The sequence below is a fragment of the Rhinopithecus bieti genome, unplaced genomic scaffold, assembly GCF_001698545.2.
Source record: "Rhinopithecus bieti isolate Rb0 unplaced genomic scaffold, ASM169854v2 scaffold_9383, whole genome shotgun sequence".
Classification (NCBI taxonomy): Eukaryota; Metazoa; Chordata; class Mammalia; order Primates; family Cercopithecidae; genus Rhinopithecus; species Rhinopithecus bieti.
Window position 1 is genome coordinate 2,384,170 of NW_016806471.1, and position 27,141 is coordinate 2,411,310.

The 27,141-nt window shown below is 35.7% G+C and overlaps 1 protein-coding gene across 6 annotated transcripts in view; it reads left to right on the forward strand.

Annotated features, from left to right (window-relative positions):
• EXOC6 (exocyst complex component 6) overlaps positions 1-27,141 on the forward strand; it is a 227,528-nt gene that overhangs the window by 100,643 nt on the left and 99,744 nt on the right. For all 6 annotated transcript variants that reach the window (XM_017876754.1, XM_017876757.1, XM_017876756.1 and 3 more), the window contains 6 exons: positions 497-568; positions 5,000-5,097; positions 9,331-9,436; positions 13,618-13,727; positions 15,995-16,106; positions 16,941-17,075. In XM_017876754.1, coding sequence (XP_017732243.1) covers positions 497-568; positions 5,000-5,097; positions 9,331-9,436; positions 13,618-13,727; positions 15,995-16,106; positions 16,941-17,075 — 633 coding nt within the window. The remainder of the gene's footprint in view (positions 1-496; positions 569-4,999; positions 5,098-9,330; positions 9,437-13,617; positions 13,728-15,994; positions 16,107-16,940; positions 17,076-27,141) is intronic.

The window sequence follows — 27,141 nt, forward strand, 5'->3', positions numbered from 1 at the left end:
TAGTCGTATTAGATACAACATTTCACTTTCAAAATCTTATTAAATGCTATGAAAGGGACAGAGTAAATCTCACTGTCCCTTTGAAATTAATAATTTTCTTTTGGTTAATTACTAAGAAAATAATGAAATTGTAATTCTTATATTGGAAAAAGTAATACATAGTGTCTCTTTTATAAGATGGAAAATAAGTAAATAGATGAAATGTGAAAATACATAGTCTCTATATAAACCTTTTTCGGTTTAAATAACTAGTTCCTTAAAATCTAAAGACTTTTGAAACATAAACATCATAAGTATCATATTATGATCTCCCTCTAAAAGTTTATACTGAATAGAGAAGGTCAGTTGTGGATCTAACCAACCAAGATTTTAAACTTATTATAAGTCTGGCAGATTAAAAGAAACATTATCAAGTTCTTATTTCTTAGTTTTTAATCATATGACTCTGGTTTGTTGTTTTCGGTGTTTTGTTTTGTTTGTGTGTTTCCACCCTCAGTCCTATTGCACTGATCCTGATCTTGTTCTGGAGCTGAAGAATCTTATTGTAATATTTGCAGATACTTTACAGGTAGGTGATAACCTAACAATTAATGGTTATTCTGATCACTTAAAAACATACAAAATATAGGCTATACTCATTTATGTTGTTGTAGATTAGTGACAGTAAATTAGTAGTAATAAATGTTTGCCTATGTATTGGTATTCTGCTATTACCCAGAACTATTCATACTACTTCCTTTTCAGTTATGAAGCTTAGACAGAGCTCAGGGATGCTACTATCTTTTAAAATATTGATCATTCAGTTGGAATAAAGTATTTTTACAGTTAAAAAAAAAAAGAATACAGAGTATAATGGAAAGAACCCTGAACTAGAAATTAGAAGATATAAATTCTGCCTTAGGGCAGTGAGAAATGGGTTCTAGAATCACATAGACCCAGAGTTTCTGCTCTGCCTGTGCTGTTGACTAATTGTATGCCTGCAGGTTCATTAAGCTTTAGATCCTTATTTGTGAAAATGGGTTTATTACTAATTTCAGAATTGTTTTTAGTTTTAAATATGATACTTTGTATGAAAACATGATTTGAAAACTGTGTTCATATTCTTCCTGGTTTCTGGTTTTCCATGTGTTCTGTGAGCAAATCACTTTACTTTTTTGAATTGTTTTTTTCTTTTTAAAAATAAGGAGGATTGTTTGAACCCAGGAGGTGGAGGTTGCCGTGAGCCAAGATTGCGCCACTGCACTCTCCTGGGCAACAGAGCGAGACTCCATCTCAAAACAAACAAACAAACAAACAAAAAACACGAAAGAAACAAAAAAATAAGATTAAAGCTAAATTATTTCAAAACTCAGTGTTTTTGCGATTTTCGGTATCAAAGTTTTGAGATTTCTAGCTTGTCCTTCCTCCTTGATCACAGATAATAAAGAATTGATTGCATTTTCTTTTCCTGTGTAAATTTACGGGATTTTTATGGTTAGAAGTAACTTTTCATGAAGTACAGACTAACATTTTCCAAAGTGTGATGAGCTGTTACTTAAAAAAAGTGTTCTGTGGTCCAAAAGTAAAACATATTTCTCTACTGAAAACTTTTCTGAGAGCAAATTTATACCCATAAGTTCCCAAAAGGAAGATGATTATGCAGCATTTTCCCAATATATTTGACCCTTAAATCTTTTTCCCCTTTAGAACATCTTTTAGATCTGGAACTTTATATAATATGCTTTGGGAAATCCTGATTTAAACTATTTGCTTTATCACAAGAGTCTTTGCCTCTTAGAATTATAGTTTTCTACTTTATTCTTAAACCTAAAGAGAAGATTCCACAAGCTCCTTTAGTAAATTATTTTATTACTCATGTCTATTATATATTAATTTGTATGGCTTATATTGTAACAGTGGAATACTGTGGGATTTTTTGTTGTTGTTTTCATAAATTTTGTGATGACTGTATAATATTGATCTCACTGCAATAAAACTTTTAGTAAGCTTTATTTGGGGCTGTCCAAATTTTGGGCACCCATTTCTAAGTAGCTTGAGATATTAGGTTGGTGCAAAAGTAATTGTGATTTTCGCCATGGAGAGTAAAAGTAATAGTAATTTTGGATAGTAATTTTGCTGTACTTAATGACTTAAAGCACTTTTATTCAAAGTGTGGTCTGGGGACCACTGGTCTGCAAACTGTTTATTGTTAGTCTGCAAATTATCTCTTAGATCCATAACAAAAAGGAGCTTTCCTCGGAATGTAAATTAACTGTATCCCCAAGTACAAAGTTTAGTGCGATTGGCATCTTGCTACAAGCAAGACTTTTTTCAATATAAGTAGCAGCATCAATTTGTATTCTGGTGCAAACTCCTTATTTCTTTGTAGACTGTAATAAATAGTTATTGGACTGGACTTTGAGTACAGCTGAATCTACAGTATTTGATATGGTACCAAGGAATTCTCCAGAGAATCAAAGGAAAGTCAAAGATAATATTTAGGTAATATTGGCACTGTAAAAGCAACAATGATAGTTACATAAACCCTTGCAAGGATACCTTTCTCATATTATTGCTTTGAAATATGACTGGAGAAGTCAACCACTCCTTCCTACTTTTTCAGTTTCTGCAGTATTTTCATTTCACTGAAAGCTGACAGGTTCAGTATTAGATCCATCTTATACTGAATTAATGATTGCTGGCTTTTAAATTTATAACTATTAATTGAAGAACTGGTAAGTGTCTTTTCATGAAAACTAATTAAAGAATGTTATATAATATTTAGATTTTAAATTGGCCCTTGCCACCCTAAGGAAATCTTGCTTTTAAAATGCCAGTATTTTATCATCTAAAACAAAACTGACTAAACAATAAAGTAAAAAAAGTAATACCAGCATATTTATATTCCTTACTACCTATTAGGCAAATAACAAGTAAACATTTATTGATTCCTTTATTAACATTTTTTGAGTACCCAATACATGTTAGCAGACTAGTTGATGTATAAAATAATAGAAGTCAGTAAGACAGTAGGGACGTAAAAGTCCTTGGCTTCAAGAAATTCCCAGTTTAGTTGTAAACAAATAAAATGCTTAATAAGACATCCTAATGCAGCAAGCAATATGTTAGCTTTGGGCTTGCAGAAGATGGAATGACTAACTTAGATTCTAGGAGTTGAAGAAGGCTATACAGAAAGTTGAAACTTGAGCTGGGATTTGAAGGTGAGTTCAGCAAATAGATAAGAAGGAGAGGGTATTAATGGAAGAAAAAATAGCATGTGTAAACTATAGATAAAAGCATGGTGTGGTGAAAGTGAAATGGAGCAGCTTGATGGTATTAGAAACTGTAGAATATAGGTGTGAACAAGGAAGGGCAAATAGTGGTGATGAAACTGACCCAGATTATGGGACGTCTTGTGGGACTTTAGTAAGCATTTTGTAGTTTTTAGGCAGGGGAATGGCACAATCAGATTTATACTTTTGAATGGTAATTTTGAGAATCTGGGAAATAGATTGAGAGAGAGATGGTTGAAAGTTTAGGAAGCTTTTACAATGGTCTAGGTAAGAGATATTAAGGACCTGAGATAAAGCAGTGGCACTAAGAATATTTCTGGAAGAAAGATGGGTAGATAATGGAGAATGAAAGATTTGATTTATAAAAGAGGTAAAATCAGAAGAAATTGGTGACTACTTTGTGTGTGTGTATGTGTGTGTGGTGGGGGTAGGGTGTTTAGGTGGTTTTCTAGATTCTCTGTTGATAAACTAGGTTGATGATAGCATTATTATTATGGATAGGAAATAAGAGGAACACTTGATTTCACTGGGGAGAGAGGAAGTAGGTTTAATGTACTTGCTGACTGACTGAATGGAGATGAAACAGGTGTTAGAATTAAATATTTGGAATTTAGAGAGGCCTAGCTAGAGATACAGATTTGAAGTAATCATCAGAGATTGAAATCATTAGATTTGAGATTGCCCTAGGGAGCTAGAAGAAAAGATTAAAGGATACAGATAGAAGTTACACAAGGAAACTGGAAGGATTGTTCATAGATGTAAAAGGAGAATAAGAAGAGTGATTGGTGTTACAGAATTGAAAGCAGAAGAATTTCAAGAAAGAGATGTCAGGTAGAGTGAGATCATTGAATTTGATATTTAGGAGATAGACTGTTGTGACATTGTTGAGTAGTTTAAAGGAATAGAAGTGAGAGATTGTAGTACATTTGACTGTGAAGGGAGTGACAGCGGCAGCTGACAGGCTACAGAAAATTGAGGGAGAGCTGTTTTGGTCTCTTGTTTTTCTTGGCTAAAAGATGGAAAACAGTTTAGCATATTTATTTAGCCAAGAGAAAGGTGCCTGTGGAAGTTAAAGACATAATAGAGTAAGAAGTTAACCCATGGAATGGTTTATGTGGAAGGAGATAGGCTCAAGAACAAAGATGGAGAGAGAAACCTTGGAGAGACAAGTGGAGAATTCTGTGAGGTAAGAGAGAATGTTTGGTCCCGATGTGGGTAAGATTTCAATTAGTTTGGAGTCGGGAAGGAATAAAATTTGGAAGTGTGAATGTTTAATGGAAAGATGTAAATTTTCCCAATAGGACAAACTCAGTCTTAAGTTGAAGGTGCAAAAGGAAGCCAGCCTGTCTCAGACAGAATCCATTCCCTTTTCTTCTTGTATCCTATTTAGGCACCACTTCCCAAGACACTGTTATGTAAAAACTTATCTTGAATTTTTTCCTCCAGCCCTGACTTTTAATACTTTTAAGGCTAACACTGTAATCATTACTGAAAAGAGAAAAAATGGAAAACCATTCTATTCTCATAAAACTCTTTCTGGACCTCTTTTTTTTTTTACCACATGCAATGTAGTAGAAAGTCAAAATATATCTTTTTATTTTCTTACTGTGAGAATGGCATACAGTGGGATCTAGTGATTCCTTCCAAATGATTCTCTAGTATTCCCAACATTTTAATGAATATTTTGTACACTTGTTGATCTGCTTTTTTTTTTTTTTGTATTTTAGGGTTATGGTTTTCCAGTGAACCGACTTTTTGACCTTTTATTTGAAATAAGAGATCAATACAATGAAACACTGCTTAAGAAATGGGCTGGAGTTTTCAGGTTAGTCTAAGTCATGGTGCCTTAATATAATGAATACGTTTGTCAAATACTCAAGTGGTTCATTTGCATATATTAATAAAAATGCTTATAATCATTTTTCTTGTAGTAAAGTACACATAGAATTTACCATCTTAGCCATTTTCAATTGTATAGTTCAGTGGTGTACACTCACATTGTTGCAACTGTCATCACCATCCATTTCCAGAACGTTTTCCTCTTCCCTAATAGAAACTCTTACTCGCTTAACAATAACTGTCCATTTCCCCCTTCCCCCAGCCTCTGGCAGCCACCACTCCTGCTTTGTCTCTAAAATTGACTGCTCTAGGTACCTCATGTAAGTGGAATCGTATATATTTGTTCTTCTGCGTCTGGATCATTTAACTTAACACAGTGTCTTCAAGGTTCATCCATGTTGTAGCATGTCAGAATTTCTTTCCTTTTTAAGGCTAATATTCCATTGTCTGTATATATCACATTTTGTTTATCGGTTCATCTGTTGATGGACATTTAGGTTCCTTCCACCTTTTGACTATTGTGAATAATGCTGCTGTGAATGTGAGAACAGTATACATATATCTGTTTTGAGTCTCTGCTTTCACATCTTTTGGGTTTATACCCAGAAGTGAAATGCTGGATCATATGTAAATATACCTTTAACTTTTTGAGGAACTACCATACTGTTTCCATAGTGGCTGTAACATTTATAATCAGTTTTTAGTTATACTTACTTGTAGTTCTAATATCTGTAATTTTTTCCTAGTAAGTGATTAAATACTTACAAGGCTCTAAGTATTCAAAGATATTTTGTATTAGAGACAGAAATTTACAGCTTTTAAATTTTGTTTTGGGCAAGTGCTGTTTTTACAAACAACATCACTAGATTAAGAATCTTAAAGAAGCTAAAGAGCAAATTACTTTCGCTTTAACCACTTGTCTGCAGGCCATGGACAAAAGTATTTTAATACCTATATAACTTTTTAGTGACATGAGAAGAGAAATATGCCCCCCCACTTTAATTGCTAAAGGTTTTCCTCCTTCCCTTCTTTCTCTCTTTCTCTCTCTTTTTTTGTCTCTTTCTCTCCATCCTTCTCCCTTTCGGGAAGAAAAGGTCAATCTTGAGGTTTTACATCTTGTTTACCCAAAATATGATAGAAGTAATGTGTCAATATTTGATGATGTTAAAATAAAAGTATGTTAGATGATTTAATACCAGCTTATCACTTATCCCATCAGCTTTCAAAACTATGGAGGTTGACCTTCTAAATACTGTAATAGGAATCTTCGAACAGGGTGAGATGGCTTATGCCTGTAATCCCAGCACTTTGGGAGGCCAAGATGGAAGGATCACTTGAGGCCAAGAGTTTGAGACCAGCCTGGACAACATAATGAGACCCTGTCTCTACAAATAAAAAAAAAAAAAATTAGCTGGGCATGGTGGTGCGCACCTGTAATCCCAGCTACTTGGGAAGTTGAGGCAGGAGGATTACTTGAGCCCAGGTGTTTGAGGCTGCAGTGAGCTATAATCACACCACTGCACTCCAGCCTGCACAATAGGGTAAGACCGTGCTCTTAAAAACAATTTTTTTAAATGCCTGAGTGGCTCATAAGGTGATACATATCTAGTAAAATCAACTAAACAAATCCTTATTTGAGTTTTTTGTATTTACATTCTTCAGGAGTGATATTATCAGGATGCTATCCCAGATGGATAATTGACAGTCCCGATGAGTCATATGTAACTATCAACAATTATTTTAGTAACTGTTTTAAAATTAAGGTAGCATTTATTGATAAAGATGGTAATCTAGAAAATATATGCTATGGTACAATGTATAATATGATGTAATATGGTATTTTTATAGTTATAAAATCTTACAGAGTTGATGTTATTTAATTGGCCTCTTCAGAAGGGTGTTTATGTTTTCATAACTGTTGATAGATTGTATTGGGTCAGCTATTCTCTCTTATCTACCTTAAGACTTCTAGTAGTAAGATTGTTCCTCAAGACTGGGGAAAACATGTGGTGTTGTTTTCTCTCTGGGAAGCTAATGGCTTCATTCACATAGAGAGAGGATTAATTTTATCCTCCAGAGTAATAGTAGAGGAGAACAAATGATAGCATGTCAATTTTAATACACAATTTCCAAATATATGTTGACTTCTGTTTTTAATACTCTTCCAGATCATGTTTTTTCCTTTTTTTTTTTTTTTTTTTTTTTTTTTTGAGATGGAGTCTTGCACTGTCACCCAGGCTGGAGTGCAGTGGTGCGATCTCGGCTCACTGCAAGCTCTGCCTCTAGGGTTCACGCCATTCTCCTGCCTCAGCCTCCCTAGTAGCTGGGACTACAGGTGCCCACCGCCACGCCTGGCTAAGTTTTTGTACTTTTAGTAGTGACGGGGTTTCACCATGTTAGCCAGGATGGTCTCAATCTCCTGACCTCGTGATGCCCCCGCCTTGGCCTCCCAAAGTGCTGGGATTACAGGCGTGAGCCACCATGTCTGGCTCCCTAAATTTTTAAGAAGTAGCAGAACTTAAGCTTTGTTTACCTCTGACCCATATCCTCAAATATTTTATAAATAGTGAATTGACAACCCAACAGTTAAATGGGGGAAAAAGAAAAATTATCAATATTGAGTGATATTCAAAACTTGACTACTACCATGACCAAAATTTATAACCTGACTACTGTTATAGTTTATCTGTATGCAACTCTCTCTCACTATATTATGAGCCCTGTTTTATTTTGTATTATTTTGGATACATGTGCTTTTATTTAGTTTTAATTGACAGTAATTGTATAGATTTATGAGGTACAGTTTGATGTTTTGATATATTGTATACATTATGGAATGATTAAATCAAGCAAATTAACATATCCATCACCTCACATACTTATTTTTTTCTTTTAGTGGTGCAAATATTTAAAATCTACTGTTAGCAATTTGAAATATATGTTACATTATTATTAACTGTAGTCACCTTTTGGAATAGATCTCAAAAACCTGTTTCCCTGTCTAACTGAAACTGTACTCTTTGACGAACATCTTGGCATCTCCCTACCCTGCCAAGGTGATTGGATGACAATTACATTAGGACAGCCTAAGTTATGCTGTAGCAACAAAAATTCCCCAAATCTCAGTGGATGAACACGTTTTATTCCTCACTCATACAGAAGCCAACAATAAGTTTACTAGTCAGAGATACAAGCTATTTGCATTTGTGATTCTAACTTTTCAACATGTTGTCTTCCTTGTCACCATGGAAAGGAGGTTTGCACAATTGGCTTATAAAGGCTTTAAACTCAAAGCAACACATGTCACTTGCATTCACAGCCCAGTGGCCAAAACTAGTCATATGGCCCTACCTAACTGCAAGGGGGTGTACAGGAGAGCACATGGATATTTGATGAGTAGTAACTGTTTCTGCGTCACCAACTATAAAAGATCCATTTCTAGTCACATTATGAGAGGCTAAACAAATATAACACATTGTTTTGATCTTCAAGAGTTTATAATCTCATTGGGAAAAGAGAAGACACAAGATACACAACTTGAAAGTTATTCCTATCAAGAATTATGACAGGAGGTCGGGCACGGTGGCTCATGCCTGTAATCTCAGCACTGTGGGAGGCCGGGGCGGGCAGATCACAAGGTCAGAAGATTGAGACCATCCTGGCTAACATGGCGAAACCTCTTCTTTACTCAAAATACAAAAAATTAGCCAGGCGTAGTGGCACGCGCCTGTAGTCCCAGCTACTTGGGAGGTTGAGGCAGCAGAATCACTTGAACCTGGGAGGCGGAGGTTGCGGTGAGCTGAGATCACACCACTGCACTCAGCCTGGGTGACAAGCGAGACTCCGTGTCAAAAAAGAAAAAAAAAAAAAATTATGACAGGAATGCTTTCCATTACATGGATCCTTTTTTAGTTACAGATAATGAACTTGTTGAGAATATATCACCTTGAGAATTGTTCTAGATTAGAAAACTAAAGTGCTGAGAGGTTGTAAAACAAACTAGTGGAAAAAGGAGATTGTACCTGAATTTTGAGGGACAAGACTTATTTGTTGTTGGATTTTAGAATTCTGGATGCTTAGGCTGTATCTTCCTATTTGGACCTTTAACTGACAAGTAAAAACTGCTTTTGTAATAGTTGGGGTTTTTTAAGGTATTGTCTTTTAGTACTCTAATAATATGTTTTGTAATGATAAGTTTTCGATTTTCCTTTCCTAACAGGGACATTTTTGAAGAAGATAATTACAGCCCCATCCCTATTGTCAATGAAGAAGAATATAAAATTGTCATCAGCAAATTTCCCTTTCAAGATCCAGACCTTGAAAAGGTACAAGCTAGTTTTTAATTCAAGTATTTTCTTAAAAATAAATTCGTGGTATTTGTTACTACATAATATTAAATATTAAGCTGAGACTGTAAATAAGAGTGGTTTCTTGGGGGACAATTTGTTGTTGTATTGAGAAAACTATGTTTTGTTAAGTTTTAAAGAGTGTGTTACTACTACTACTACTACTACTACTAGTACTACTACTACTACTACTACTACTGAGATTTTGATGACGTTAAGAAGGGACTTTCCTGGGGATACTAGAAGTAGTTGCCCCAAACGTTAGGTGGATTCCCAGGAGAGGTGTTACTAATGTTGGGTGGATTCCAAATGAAAAATAGATTTATAGTAATCAGAGTATATCCTAGGGAATGAAACAAGAATTTCTTTAAATTGTTTATCACTGTGGAAGATTTTAAAAGAAGTACACTTTTACAAAAAGTTTATCTTGGTTAAATAAGTGATAGGTGAAAGCAATAGCTACCTGTAGATTTCTTCCTGAAGTAGGAATATATACATTTTTTGAGTCAAGATATCTGAATAAAAGGGTAGAGAAAGTAAGTAGACCAGCCATGTAGGAGATTCTCAGAATGCACATGAATCCATGTGTATATGCATATATACGTGCAAACATGCTCCCTTGTACCTATCCAGTATCTTTGGGTAGAATTAGATCTCATTAGAAAAGGATGTCATAGTAACTGTAACTGTCACTTTTGTATTCTCTTTATTCTTGTTTTTTTTCTCCTTCTTTACTATTTTCTCAACTTTTTATAATTCATTACCTTTCTAAATTTTTATTACTTCAGCATGAGCAAGATCAAATTCTGAGTGAATCGTGACTGTAAATTTTTGTTATATTTTTATATATAAACTAAGCATATTATGTGTATTAGTCACTAAATACAGAACCAGGTAATTAAATGGAAAGCTTCTAGATTATAGCTAATGCTGCCATTGCATATACCTATTAGCTATGTTTTAATACAAGAAGCCAGAATAATTATTCTAATTCTGTATTTTTTGAAAGCCCAGTGAAAGTTGTTCTGTCAAGAAATATCACCAGAATATTCTCCATCTCATGGCTTAGTTTTTTTTTTTTTTTTTTTTTAGTTACTGGTAATGAGTTTGTTCAGGCTAGTGTCTATATAAAGAGCACTAGACTAGGTCTAGATTCATGTGCTAGCTCTGCTTGTGGCTTTTTTTTTTTTCTTTGAGATGGAGTTTTGCTCTTGTTGCCCAGGCTGGAGTGCAATGATGCCATCTCAGCTTACTGCAAACTCTGCCTCCTGGGTTCAAGCGATTCTCCTGCCTCAGCCTCCCGAGCAGCTGGGATTACAGGCATGCACCACCATGCCCAGCTAATTTTGTAATTTTTTTTAGTAGAGACAAAGGGTTTCACCATGTTGGTCAGGCTGTCCTCAAACTCCTGACCTCAGATGATCTGCCTGCTTCAGCCATACCAAGTGCTGCGATTACAGGCGTGAGCCACCGCGCCTGGCTGCTTGTGGCTTATTATAGGCAAATGACTGAGCCTGTGTAGGCATTTGTGCCTCATTTGTCAAATGAGGAGTTTGAACTCAGTAATCTCTAATATCCTTTCCAATCATATTAAACTATTCTAAATAGGTTTATAATTAAAAGCAAATTTAACTTTTCTTGCAGAGAGTTTCTCATATATGCAGTACCTCTTAAGATTAAGTTCTTAGGAGTTGTATTCATTGATCTATGTATTAGTCACTATTAAAAAGAAGAACTACTGTTAATAGTAAAATCACATGGAAAATTAAAATACGACAACTGAAAATCTCATAAATTATTTAATAAAGTCTTTTGGTTGTGTATGTATATTTTTTCTTAGTTTAAGTATAATTTTCAATTAAAACTATTAGAAAATATATAAAACTGTCAAATAACTTGAGTTATTTTCAACATAAATTATGAATGGAGGAGTAAGTAATAGTAAACATACATGCAAAATATTTTGTAGATAGCTATGTTAATTTTATTAGAATCATTTGGCCAAAATAAGAACATTTATATTCTGCCTTTAATGTCATTAAAATAATTTCAAATATTTTTCATATACCTACTATATACCAGAAACAGTACTATGTGCTAGATTTTTAGTCTTTGGTGTCAAGGAGCTTATAGTTGCTCACCGCAACCTCCGCCTCCCAGGTTCAAGTGATTCTGCTGCCTCAGCCTCCCAAGTAGCTGGGACTACAGGCGCGTGCCACTACGCCTGGCTAATTTTTTGTATTTTGAGTAAAGAAGAGGTTTCGCCATGTTAGCCAGGATGGTCTCAATCTTCTGACCTCGTGATCTGCCCGCCCCGGCCTCCCACAGTGCTGAGATTACAGGCATGAGCCACCGTGCCCGACCTCCTGTCATAATTCTTGATAGGAATAACTTTCAAGTTGTGTATCTTGTGTCTTCTCTTTTCCCAATGAGATTATAGTCAAGATAAAATAAATAAGAAATTATAATTCACAGAAGTTTGCATTGCTTAAGACAGGGGATGCACCATGCAGAAAGGCTGCGTAAAGGTCAAAGTAGATGAAATACAAGAGATGAAGATCAAGAGATGTAAATTGGAGAAGTAGAAAGGGCCAGACCATAGTGGCCCTACTAAACAGTGTTAGAGAGTTTATCCTTTTTCCTGAGGATTATGGGAAGCCATGAAAGAATTTTAAGTGGTAAAAACATAACCAGATTTGTGCTTTAGGAAGATCTGGCTAATATGTGGAGAATGAATTGGAAAAGAGTAAGACTAGTGGCAGGGAGACCACCTAGTAGATTTTTGCATTTATCTTGATGAGAGAAGAGGGTTAGGTAGCCTGAATGGGGGTTATGGTCATTGAAGCTGATTTGAGATGCTTAGGAGGTAGGAGCAACAGGAGTTGCTGATTATGTGCATATGAGGGGTAACAGAGATAAAGGAGTCAAGTAAGATAACTAAGTTTCTACCTTGGATGGTGGCAGCATTCACTGTGATAAGAAACACAAGAGGAGCAGATTTAGAAGAAAAAGATGATAATTTCACTTTTGGACCTTTTGAGTATATCTCAAATGGTACAGCCAAATGGAGCTGTCCAATGGGTAGATACGTGAATTTGGACTTCAGAGAAAGATTTGATCTGGAGTTGTAGATTTGGAGATATTCGTACTTGCGTGATGATTGCATGGTGATTGAAGACTATATGGGATCGTCCAAGAAAAGTATACGTAGTAGGAAGAGAGGGTTTAGGACAGAACCCAAAAGCACAGCAATAATTAAGTAATGGCTAAAGGAGAAGAAACAGAGTAGGTAGAGAAAAAGGAGGAAAACCATTGTGGGCAGGAGTCCAAGGAAGGAGAGACCATTTATGAAGTAGGAGTGGGTCAACTGTGTCAGATTCTTCAAAAAAGTCAGGTAACATGAGAGCTGAAGAAACCACTGGATTGAACAACTGTGAGATCACTGGTGGTCTTGGTGACGGTACTTTCACCAGTATAACAAGATTGCAATGAAGGTGAAGATAGAAGGTATATTAGACTTAATGAAATAGAAAAGAGGGTTTTTTTTTGGTAACAATCTTGGAAGGAGTTTACTTTTTAGAGACTGAGAATTTCAAATGGATGATGACTTATAAAGTAGTTTAGCCAGGAAGCACCCTGTAAGCCATTGGCTGCATACCAGTGTTTAATGGCATAGAGGTCAGAAACCCGCTATAAGGTATTCTAGGAGTAATGGAATAAACTCAGTAACTTCTTGAAGTGGCTTCAAGCCTTCACTGAAGGTAAGTGAAGGGAGTCTTAGAATTATTTAATTACTCTGAGCCAGAAAGCTGGCCTGTAATTTTCATGGCCACCCTGACTCTTGCATGATAAATACACAAAGAAGCAGACAGCTAGGCATCACCTACAGACAGAATACTCATCATCGGAATACACCAGAGGCACTGGTATGTGTTTTCTCTGCTTGTTGGAAGTCTGATACTATGATTTAAGAAACAAGGGTAAATTGCCACATTATTTTCTTCAGAAATACTTTGATAAAATATCAAAAATATAGAAATATAACAGGGTTTTGATGCAGGTATTTGCTATTCAAGTGTGAAATCAATTTAATTTTACATTTTAGTGATTAGCATGTCTTTTCTAAAATTTCAAAACAATATTAACTTTCTTTTCTACAGCAATCTTTCCCAAAGAAATTCCCCATGTCTCAGTCAGTGCCTCATATTTACATTCAAGTTAAAGAATTTATTTATGCCAGCCTTAAATTTTCAGAGTCACTACACCGGAGGTAAGTTTACTAATCACAAATGCATTTTTGTCATAACTTTTATGAAACATTAATACTTTATTTTTATGCCGTAACTTTTTTTTCCTCAACTTTTATTTTAGGTTCATGGGGTACGTGTTTGTAACAAGGGCATATTGTAGAATGCTGAGGTTTGGGGTATGCTTGAACCTGTCACCCAGGTAGCGAGCACAGTACTCAATAGGTAGTTTTTCAACCCCTGCCTCCCCTTCTTGTAGTCCCCAGTATCTGTTGTTTCCATTTTTACATCCATGTGTACCTAGTGTTGAGCTCCCACTTAAAAGTGAAAACATGCAGTATTTGGTTTTCTGTTTCTGCATTAGTTTGCTTAGGCTGTTAGCCTCCAGCTGCATTCATGTTGCTGCAAAGGACATGATTTTGTTCTTTTTTATGGCTGTGTAGTGTTCCATGGGTTTATATACCACATTTTCTTTATCCAATCCAACATTGCTATCAATGGAGAGGCGCTACTTGGAACTAGTGAGTAGAGGCCAGGGGTGCTGCCATAGACACCTAGGTTGATTCTATGTCTTTGCTATTGTGAATAGTGCTATAGTGAACATATGGGTACATATGTCTTTTTGGTAAAATGATTTATTTTCCTTTGCATATGTCCCCAATAATGGGATTGCTGGGTTGAATGGTAATTCTTTTTATTTGTTTTTGTTTTTGTTTTGTTTTGTTTTGAGACAGGATCTCACTCTGTTGCCCAGGCTGGAATGAAGTGGCACAATTATGGCCCACTGCAGCCTCGACCTCCTGGGCTTGAGTGATCCTCCCACCTCAGCCTTCCAAGTAGCTGGAACCACAGGTTCACGCCACTACACCTGGCCAATTTTTGTATTTTTAGTGGAGGCGAGGTTTTGCCATGTTGGTCAGGCTGGTTTCGAACTTCTGGCCTCAAGCAATTCACCCACCTCGGCCTCTCAAAGTGCTGAGATTACAGGCACAATCTACTGTGCCTGGACCACAGATTTTTAAAAGTAGTATTTTAATAAAAAGTAAAAGGATGCAAAAATGTTAGCTTATATCTAAGGCAGTAGTTCTCAATTGGGGATAATTTTGGTTCTCCTGCCACCACCTCCTCCCCACAAATTTGGCAATGTCTAGAAACATGTTTGGTTGTTACAGTTCGGGGGAGAGGCACTACTTGAAACTAGTGGATAGAGTCCAGGGGTGCTGCCAAACATCCAAATGTGCAAGACAGTCTCCACAACAAAGTATTATCCACCGTAAAATGTCAGTAGTGCCAAGATGGATAGTCCGTGGTCTAAGGACAGTTTAACTGTTGTGATAATGAGGCTGTATCCAAGAAATCATTATTTACTTAAATTGAAGGCCTAACGGTTAGGGGAAAAGAATTTGTTTTTTAGTGCTAGCTTAGTAATACTTAGGATGTTAAGAAACATCATATTAAAATTAGTTTAAGGTAATTTATTTATTTGAAGACTTAAAAAATCTTGATGAAAATGTATAACTTAGTTATGCTAAAATTAAATTTGTTAATTATATCTAGAAAGAGCTCAATGTCAGTTTGTATTTTAAAATAATTTTTAGCTGTAGTTGTGTATGAAGTTTCTTTCAAAGTGACTGTCTTTTGGGGCTGGGCACGGTGGCTCATGTCTGTAATCCCAGCACTTTGGAAGGCCAAGGTGGGAGAATTATTTGAGTCCAGGAGTTTGAGACCAGCCTGGGCAACATAGCGCAACCCTGTCTCTATAAAATATTTGAAACTAGCTGGGCATGGTGGCATGCACCTGTAGGCCCAGCTACTCGGAATGTTGAAGTGTGAAAATCGCTTGAGTCCAGGACTTTCAGGCTACAGTGAGCTATAATTGTACCACTGCACTCCAGCCTGGGTGACAAAGTGAGACCCTGGCTAAAAAACAGTAATAAAAATAATGAAGCGGCAAAGTTACTATCCCATGATGGAGTTGGAATTTAGGAATAGTTTTATTTCCTTATACCAAGTCCTCCATGATTTTTCTGTAGTTGTTAATTGGATACATTTAAATTATGCCATATATGAATATTCTACTTTATGGAAAATGTCCCTTTTGCAAAGTTAAATTGAAGTTTGTGATTTAATAAATATGGGTCATTGTAGTTTATTTAAAGATATAAATTAATGACTTGGGGAAAATTATTTTAGTAAATTGTGTTAAATTATTTAGGATGTTAACTAACCATATTCATTATTTTTTATTAAAGTTTGTAGAAAGTTTAATAATATTAGTCTTTCTGTTTAGCTCAACAGAAATAGACGATATGCTTAGAAAATCAACAAATCTGCTGCTGACCAGAACTTTGAGTAGCTGTTTACTGAACCTTATTAGAAAACCTCATATAGGTTTGACAGAGGTAGGTTAAAAAGACACATATAGTGAAATGTTTCATTGTATGAAACAATTATTTTAAATTATTACTGAACATCATTCTGTAAAACTAGCTTCCTGTTTTAAGTGTATTAATGTAAGCAGATTTGTTTTCAAAATGAAAATACCCAGTGTAAATTCCAGAAATGTGAGGACGCCAGGCACAGTGGCTCACGCCTCTAATCTGAGAGCTTTGGGAGGCCAAGGCAGGAGGTTTGCTTGAGGTCAAGAGTTTGAGACCAGCCTGGGCAATATAGTGAGACCCTGTCTCTACAAAAAAATGAAGAATATTAACCAGACGTGGTAGTGTGCAACTATATTCCTAGCTACTCTGGACTTGAGCTCAGGAGGTTGAGGCTGCAGTGAGTTACAATCATACCACTGTAGTACACAGCCTGGGTGACAGCAAGACCCTGTCTCTGGAAGAAAAAAAAAAGTGAGGGAAAAGGGTTCATATGGGGAATGGTAGATAAAGATGTTAGAACATCTGTTTAGATTTCTGATTGCCAGACTACAGGAAAAGCCAAAATCCTAATTTTTTACTTGCTAAATGTTTAAGATTTGAAACATACTATGAAAAGTTATTTTAAAATAACTGGCAGTTAGATTCTTGATGTGTGTATGTATATATATATGTATGTATATAAATTCATAAGCAGTATTTGCAGCAGGCTTTTAAAATCAGATAGTTGTATCCTATAATGCTGTAGTTATGTAGATATGGTACAGTTGCTGGAAGTAATAATCCTATTTTTAAAAATTTAGGTGATTTTACATACATGTAATCTGTATTTTACTGGATATATCTTGTGTTTTCTAGCTGGTGCAAATCATCATAAACACAACACACCTGGAACAAGCATGTAAATATCTTGAGGACTTTATAACTAACATTACAAATATTTCTCAAGAAACTGTTCATACTACAAGACTTTATGGACTTTCTACTTTTAAGGTATGTAAAAATTTGACCAAAAGTTTTCATTTCAGTCACTGTAAGCAAACGTTAAGAAATTAAAGACTGGCCAGGCGTGGTGGCTCAAGCCTGTAATCCCAGCACTTTGGGAGGCCGAGACGGGCGGATCACGAGGTCAGGAGATCGAGACCATCCTGGCTAACACAGTGAAACCCCGTCTCTGCTAAAAACTACAAAAAACTAGCCGGTCAAGGTGGCGGCGCCTGTAGTCCCAGCTACCTGGGAGGCTGAGGCAGGAGAATGGCGTGAACCCGGGAGGCGGAGCTTGCAGTGAGCTGAGATCCGGCCACAGCACTCCAGCCTGGGTGACAGAGCGAGACTCTGTCTCAAAAAAAAACAAAAAAAGAAAAAAAAAGAAATTAAAGACTGTTCTTATTATATGCAAGATCTACTGTATTCCTAAAAATTAAGAATAGAGGTAATCGTTTTCAACAATGAGCAGATAAATGTAAGTTTCTTTTTGGCACCGTAAACGTCTTATTAGCATGGAGAAAAGTATACTTATTTTCTACAATGTATTACGCTTTGTTCATGTTTTGATGATTTATAGTAGTGCTGAATAGGTCTAACTGAATTAATATTTCACAGTTTAAAAATTAATTCTATATGAGTGTTTATGTTTGAAAATTTTAAATGTAAGACAAATTAAATAAGGATAGATTTGTTTCCATCCTTGATTGGTTCTGATCTGAAGAAAAATAAGTATTATTACATGTCATTGAAGTCCTGCCTGTTTTGTGGATGGGAAGATTTCTGTTTGAATAATATACAGGATATACTGAGGATTAATTCACAGTTGTTTTAGGTAGAATGTAAGATTAAATAATTTCATAAGCTATTTTATTATTTTGTTGATTTGGAGTCATAGATGAGACACTGGCTTAGTCTAGTGTATATAAATCCCCTTGCATTGAATATCTTGTTAAACTAATGATAAACCATGTACTGATCACTTATCTGTAAAATGGGCTTGCTAATTCAACCTTATAGTGCTTTCTAAAAGTTTCCTGTTAAAAAGAATTCTCTTTAACTACTTTTGTTATATTATCAATCACCCCCAAGATTTTGTTGTAATAACTTGCATTTTAAAAAATGAATGTACTGGCTGGGCGCCGTGGCTCACGCCTGTAATCCCAGCACTTTGGGAGGCTGAGGCTGGCGGATCACGAGGTCAGGAGATTGAGACCATCCTGGCTAACACGGTGAAAGCCCGTCTCTACTAAAAATACAAAAAATTAGCGGGCACCTGTAGTCCCAGCTACTCTGGAGGCTGAGGCAGGAGAATGGCATGAACCCGGGAGGCGGAGCTTGCGTTGAGCGGACATCATGCCACTGCACTCCAGCCTGGGCGGCAAAACGAGACTCCATCTCAAAAAAAGAAACAAAAAAAGGATGTTCTTGTATTTAAAAATAACTAATTTAATGTTAACATTTAACCATACTTTGAAAGTGTGAAGTCCACAAACAACCCTGGAATGCTAGAATTATCTGCTTGGCCCCCAAATATTATGCTCCTCTGATGCCTCTTGAGCTAATGTAGTAATTTCAATACATAAGACACAAATGCAGAATGATATCTGAATCAGCAGACTTACAAGATTAGTTATTAAAACTTAGAAGCCTAAAAAAGCAGGTATTCATTTATTCAGATAATATAGTACAGTGATTAAATTCATATACTCTGAAGTTAGGTTGCTCTGTGGTTTTGGGCAAGTTCTTTAATGTAAGTGATCCCAAGTTTCTTTATCTATAAAATTAGAGTAACAGTACAGTACCTACCTCATGTGATTATTATGAGGAGTAAAGAAGATTCTTAGCACAGAACCATTCACTGTATATAAATCATGCTCTGAGCACTCTGTTTAGACTCTGAGAATACAAAAATGTATCCCTGCCCTCAAGAAGCTCAGAGGAGGAAAAAAATAAAAGACACTTAACAATATGGTATGGTAAGTGTGGTAATATAGGGGGAGACGCCACAAGTTTTTAGTCACTTACTTATCCAAGGACAAATTGATTCTTAGCTTTTATGTTAGATTTTACATAATGCCTCTACTTTCTCTTCATTGTTCTCTCTGTCCTTACATCCATGTGTTACTCATACTCTGTCAAGAAGGGATTTCTCAGGCTTAGAATTGTAGGCATATTTAACTGTCAACATTACATTTAATATGCTTACCCAGTACTCTCTGATTAAAACATGAATTACCTTAGCATCTTGTGTTTCTAGGGATCTTAAAGTAATTTTCTTATCGGTTATAAGCCAAAGAACCAAAGATACTGGAACACAATGCTCTTAGATTAGGGGATCTTGGAACTGTATTTCTCAAAATCTGCCTGTTGGGAAAGAATGTTCAGAAATGTTAACTCTGGTTCATCATTCCAGAGTTGAAACCACAACTATCATTGCATACTCCTTGGTGGATTTACTTGGAAATCAAGTTCTGCTCTGTAAATAGCAAAGCATCTTTGTTTTTTGTTGTTTATTTGTGCATTTTGTTTTCACACAGAACTCAGTAAATGCTTTTCTGTTTTCTAATATGTGAGCAAGAGCTGTTTTCATCTTAATATTTGAAGGTCAAGTATTTTTCAGTTCTATCTTTTGGTCTGTTTCAAGAGGAATTTGTCTCAAAATGTGATAAGGGGAAGCACTTCAACAGGAAGGATTGTTAAATCAATATTAAAGTGAATTACTGAGGGACACTGGGGAATTTCCATTCACAGTGAATAGTCTGTTACCTCTTTCACAGAAACGATTGAAGTACAATCTTGACTGTAGACATTTGATTGGATTATTTAGCCTATAAGCCTGATTTTTTTTCAGTTCAGTGACCCTAGAAAACATATTTCTATTTGATTGCTTAATGATTCTGGAAACAAGCACTTAATGATACCTATACCTCCATTTGCTTCCCTTCCAAAAACTACATATGCACACACAAACTGCCTCATCTTGTGTCATATATATTTAGATTATGAAATAGTGTATAGACAGTTTTGTTAGCTTGTTTTCTAACTCTGTAAGTGACATAAAAGAGGTTCAATAAGTAGTTCCTACCCTCAAGCAATACCTCAGCTTTTTGAAAGTAACTCAGACCCAAATAGAGAGCTACTTAAAGCTAATATAAGACTTCTCCTAACTGGAAAAATTTGCATCAGTATAGAGGAAAAAAATGGAAATACCATTCCCTTTCTAACTTGTGTGGTAGAGAAATAGTCCAGTTCTTTCTCTTTGGCATCAGGGATCTTTAACTTGACTCCAAGGAGCTCTTCCAGCCTGCTACTCTGAAGACTTTTCTTTTGAGTCCTGGCAGTAATTGCAACTATCAATGCCTAGAAGAAATGCACTTCTGATTCTTTTTCTAACTTGCCTTTTTTTCTTTTTGTCTGCTAATGACTCTGTAGCAAAGCTTTTCAGGATTGTGGCTGAAGTGACAGTAGTAAATTGTCTTTAAGGGCTTGAAATTCTCTTCCTATGGAGCAAGGACATGGTACATGTCAGTTCTTCCCAACTTGATCTACAGATTTAATGTATTCCCTGTTAATATCCCAGCAAGTTTTTCTGTGGATGTTGACAAAGTGATCTTTAACTTTATATGGAGACAGAAGACCCAGAAGAACCAACAGAGTATTGAAGAAGAACAAAGTTGGAGGACTGATACTACCCATCTTCAAGACTTTCTATACAGCTGTAGTAATGAGGCCAGGTGCCGTGGCTGACACCTGTAATCCCAGCACTTTGGGAGGCCGAGGTGGGCAGATCATGAGGTCAAGAGATCAAGACCATCCTGGCCAACATGGTGTAACCCTGTCTCGACTAAAAATACAAAAATTAGCTGGGTGTGGTGGTGTGCACATGTAATCCCAGCTACTTGGGAGGCCGAGGCAGGAGAATCGCTTGAACCTGGGAGGCAGAGGTTGCAGTGAGCCGAGATCGTACCACTGCACTCCAGCCTGGCGACAGAGTGAAACTCCGTCTCAAAAACAAAACAAAACAAAACAAAGTTGTACTAATGAATAAGATGTGGTATTGGACAAACAACAGACAAATAGATTAATGGAACAGATTAAAGACCCCAGAAATAGACCCACATAAATACAGTCAACTGAATTTTGACAAAGGAGCAAAGGTAATAAAATGTAGCAAAGATAGTTTTTTCAACAAATAGTGCTGGAACAACTGGACATCCACATGCAGAAAAATGAATCTAGGCCAGACCTTACACCCTTCACAAAAACTTGACTCAAAATATTTCACAGATCTATATGTAAAATGTGAAATGATAAAACCCCTAGAAGATTACATAGGAGAAAATCTAGATGACCTTGGGTGGGGCAATGACTTTTTAGTTTTGATTGTTCCCCAAAGGAACAATCCATGATAGAAATCATTGATAAACTGAACTTCATTAAAACTTTAGACTTTTATTCTATGAAAGACTGTGTCAACAGAATGAGAAGACAAGCCACAGAACTGGGAGAAAATATTTGCAAAAGACTTACCTGGTAAAGGACTCTTGTCCAAAATACACAAATAACTCTTAAAACTCAACAAGAAGAAAATGAACTATTGATTTTAAAATGGCCCAAAGATCTTAACATATACCTCAGCAAAGAAGATACAGAGATGCCAGATAAGCATATGAAAAGATGTTCCATATATATATATCATAAGGGAAATGCAAATTAATACAGCAGTGAGATACCACTACACACCTATTAGAGTGGCCAAAATTCAGAACAATGACAGCATCAAACGCTGACAAGGATGTGGAGCAACAGAAGCTCTTACTCATTGCTGGTGGAAATGCAAAATGCTACAGCCTCCTTGGAAGACTGTTTGGCAGCTTCTTATAAAGTGAAACACAGTCTTACCGTATGATGCAGCAATTGTGCTTCTTGGTATTTATCCCAAGGAGTTGAAAACTTAGGTTCATCCAAAAACTTGCACATGGATGTTTATAGCAGCTTTATTCATAATTGCCCAAACTTGGAAGCATCCAAAATGTCCTTCTGTAGGTGAATGTATAAATAAACCCTGGTATATCTGGACAGTGGAATATTATTAAGTACTAAAAGGAAATGAGCTATCTAGCCATTGATATGGATGAAACTTAAATGCATATTATTAAGTGAAAGGAGCCAATCTGAAAAGGCTACATATTGTATGATTGCAACTGTGTGACATTCTGGAAAAAAGAAAACTATGGAGACAATAAAAAAATTAATGGTAGCCAGGGGTGAGGGAGTGGTGGAGGGATAAATAAGTGAAACTCAGAGGATGTTTAGGGCAGTGAAACTGTTGCTCTAGAAGTATATAATTGTGTATACATGCATCAAAACCCATAGAATGTAAAACACTATGAGTGAATCCAGTGTACACTGTGGACTTTGGAATTTGTGGGGTATGTAGTAAATCTCTGTAGTTTCTGTTCAGTTTTGCTGTTAACCTAAAACTACTCTAAAAAATCATCTATTTAAATTGCAAAAGAAAGGTGAACACACTTGTAACTATGAGATGAAGAAATAAAGCATTACTAGCACTGTAGAAGCCTTCCTCATTCCTCTCCTTTGTCACTATCTCTTTTCCTCTCAGTACTGACTTTTAACGGCACAGAGTAGTTTTGCCTGTTTCTGAGTTCTATTTAAATGGAATCACACAGAGTGCTTGTTTTTGTGTTTCTGACTTCTTTTATTCAGCATGACTTGGGGTATTTCATTTGTGTTGCTGTATGTAGCTGTAGTTTATTTATTTTGAATTCAGTATGGTATTCCATGATAGAATTTACTACACCTTATTTATTAGTGTGTGAACTGTAGCACTTTTGGCTGTTTAGAAACTTTTCTTTTGCTTTCTTCCTGGTTATTGACTGGATACGTGACCTCTTTCTGAGATGTTACTGTATGGGTAAAATATAATTTATGTTTATTTAATTTTTATTTGTAAAGATACAAATTCAGAAACTGGCATAAACATTTAGAACTAATGAGGTATTATCGGCAGTTTAAAAATTTTTCATTTTAATTAAAATGTTATGTTGTTTTATAAATGTAAAGTTGATTAATTGCTTTGTGAAGGCACTTGCAAAATTTCGCCTTGACTGATTAATTGCATGTCAGCTTCTGATTACTTATATGCTTTTTTATTGATGGAGTGTTCCTTTGTAAAATTCCTTGTATTGTGTATGCAATTTGATTGCCATTTTAAAAAGGCAATGTATATGACATTTATTTCTTTTGTCATCCTTTACCACCAACTTCTTCTTTTCTGGTCTTCCCCCATTAGAGAGGACTGTATAAAGCAGTTTTATGCTTACAGCTGATTTAATACATTTGAATAACATAAAATCCTAAAATGTAAATTAGAAAACAACCAAAAGCAAAAGCAGATTGAATAACAAATATATATGGAATAGAATGAGTAATTAGATCCCTTTGTAAATAGAATAGAAAAGTAAATAAGGGACATGCTACTTTGCCAAAACATGAAAGGTAACAGGAAAATAAAACATTTTTTCAGTTCTGTAAACAAAAGAGGAGGATCAACAAAATGTAGAGACCTCAATCCTCATAGATAAGAGTGCTCAGCTTTCTGTTTTTTTTTTTTTAAATATCATCAGTAATCAGTTAATTATAGCAAATGCCACTTACAAAGATCATGGAAAGCAGAAATAGAGTATGGAGAGAAATGGTTGAGGACTACTTTAAAAAGCTATTTATATCAGATGATTTGCAAACCTGATGACAAACAACCACTTAAGGAGTGGCAGATGCTACCACAAAGCCATTAGTCATTATTTGTGAACACTTTTGAGGTACAAAAGCCCCTGAAAAATAGAAAGGTAAACATGTAGCACCCACTTTTTAAAAAGGAAAAGAAGATAACTTAGGTAATTGCAGAATTAGAGAAGTATTTAGTTTACAGTGACCTGTGACAATCTCAGATAATCCAAAGACTGGATTTTGAATTATTCCAGACACTGAGTATAGCTCAAAACCCATATATCCTTCTACAAGTGAGGTAATTAGCAGGTGGCTCTATGAGAGATTTAGGTTATTCTAGGATAGGCTACTTTGATAAAGAACAAGAAATGAAATATTTTGTCTTGTCTAAAGTAAGGCTTTAATTATGTCCCAAAAGATAGTCCTGTAAACAAAGCAGTCATTCTTTAGATGGTTCTGTCTAAACTGAGTGTCATTTTCACTTGGGGTGTATGTTAAATGATGTTTATTGAGCAAAATGTATATATAATGTAATGTAAAAATGTTAAAATATATATATATATGTTTTTTTGTTTGTTTGTTTGTTTTTGAGACAGGGTCCCACTCTGTCATCCAGGTTGGAGTGCAGTGACTTGACCATGGCTCACTGCAGTCTCGACTTCCTGGGCTCGAGCGATCCTCCCACCTCGGCCTCCCAAATAGCTAGGACTACAGGCCCATGCTACCACCCTGGCTGATTAAAAAAAAATGTTTTGTAGAGACTGGGTCTCACTGTGTTGCCCAGGCTGGTCTCGAACTCCTGGACTCAAGCAGTCGTCTTGCTTCAGCCTCCCAAAGTGCTGGGATTATAAGTGTGAGCCACTGTCAGGCCCCAAAATGTATTTGTGTGGTACTGTGCTAATTGCTGAGGGGAAGATGTGGAATGTTTCTTGACCACTAGGATTCTTTTAATCTAGAAAAGCAGATAACTACAAACAAATAACAACAGTGTGTAATAGTAGATGAATTTGGTCCTGTAGACATGTTTCATTTGGTTTTGTGGTTTTTCTAAATGTTTTGAATTTGCATACCCTTAGATGAGACTTAAACTCTATAATGATCCTGCCTATGGTAAATACCCTGCCTGCCATACTCATTCTTGTTACCTGCCTGGAGCCTGAAGGCATTTAAGTATTTGTATCAGTTTGGAGCATGGGTAAGATTTTAATCAGCAGAGATGAGGAGAAGGAAGAATTGGTATAAACCAACGCACAGAAGGCAGATAGCTGAAGTTATATTCAGACATTCAGACAATGACCCAGAAGATGAATATAAAATCATATTTATTCATCTTATGTTAATAAGGATGCTTATTTTTGTTTTAAAATAATGTTTGGTTTACATGTGTTTTGAATGTATATTCTGGGGGAAAATGTAATTTCTTCCAGAAGCAGTTAGTGTCAGTGTCCTTCACTTAAATTTCGATCTTCAGCTGTGTCTGGGGCATAGCTTTACCTGATACTTCACCTTGCATTATCTAACTCTGTAAGAAGTACTTTGGATTTCCCTCTGAAAATTGTTTTTGATATAATTAACATAACTCTTACAGTAACCTATCTTTGTAATAGAACATTTAGTATACTATTTATTATCTGCCTACTTTAGAACTATGATATTATTAATCTCTGACTTATAGTCCGTGATGACTGTATTTCTTTTTACAAAGAGCAATTTTTTTTTTTTTTAATCATGGTTCACTGCAGCCTTGATCTCCTGGGCTCAAGTCATCTTCCCACTTCAGCCTCCCGAGTAGCTGGGATTACAGGTGCGCACCATCTTACCTGGCCAATTTTTTAAAATGTATTTTTTGTAGAGATAGAGTCTCACCATGTTGCCCCTGTTAGTCTCAAATTCCTGGGCTTAAGTGATCCTCCTGCCTCAGGCTCCCAAAGTGTTGGGATTATAGGCAAGAGCCACTGTACCCAGTAAGATAATCTTTTAGAGAGATTTCTAGAACTTTATGATACTTCAGTTCTTGTAATTGATACAAGCTTTTCATGGCTTTTAACTTTTGATTTCTTAGTTCATTATGGAGCAGATCTTGAGCTTTGTTTTACCCAGAGTATTGATCAAATGGTAATCTGTGATTTGCATGATTTGCATGTGTATAAGGCACAATACATATCCTAAAGCCTAATACTATTTTTTAAAAAAAAATCACAGTAATATCATATAATGAAAAATCCTGATGAATAGTAGCCACGTGAATTAGTGCTTTTTGCTAATTTAATGAGAAGCATAGCAAGCAAATCCCCTTTTTTGGGGTTGATTTTAAGTACTAAATGTAAAGAAAATAAATAATAAAACAAGAATATAAAAAATAAAACAACTTCTTTTGATTGCCACATTGACATCTAAAATAAATAATGGAAATTATATATATATTTAAAAATTTTAATTTATTAACTGACTTCTCTGCCCATTTTATTATACCTTTTCCTTCATCATAACTAAATACTATTAATAAATTACATTGGTTAGTCTTGTTTACTTTTTCCCTTCTGCATTAGTAGTGACATTGGATAATGAGTTGGATGCTATATGCAGTGTAACTAACATTAGAAATTTTTAGGTCAAGATAATGGATTATTGGAATTTTGTTTATTAGAGCAGGAAGAAGTTAAGTAGGGAGGACACCTTTATGGTGATAGCTCCAACTTTATCTCTTGACTACATATTTGAAGCCCATAAAAATATAGATGTATTCCCCTTGCTCTAAATAAGCAAAATTAAATGTAACTTTTTTCTTAAATATTGAATAAATGTTTCTATTAAGATAGTTGTATTAATCAGGGTTATTAACAGAAAATTGACAGGAACTGATGGAAAAACCAACTCAAACTTTCTTAAACAATAAAGGAAAAATTATTGGCCAGTGACACTGAGATGTCCAAAGATAGGGCACTGCTGCTCAGTAGATGTCACCATGGACCCAGCGTCTCTCCATCTTTTAACTCTGCTTCATGCAATTTTGGCCTTATCATCAGACTACTTATAGTGGCCCAGCAGTTCCCAGCAGCTCTAGGCTCTCTCAGTCTGGTAGCAAAATGCCTGGTCACAGTCCCAAACCTCACATTGTCGTGTCCTGTCATCTAAAGGAGGAGAAACTGTCTCCCTTCACTAGCTGCTATATAATTTTTTTGTAAGAGGATGGGACTGGTAATTGACTTAAATTTAGCAAGACCCGTCCTTGGAGCTAGATATAGGTTCAGTCTCACCCAAATGAGATAGCTGTGAATGGGGGCAGAGTAATTTTCCAAAACATATTTGGGAATTATTCCAG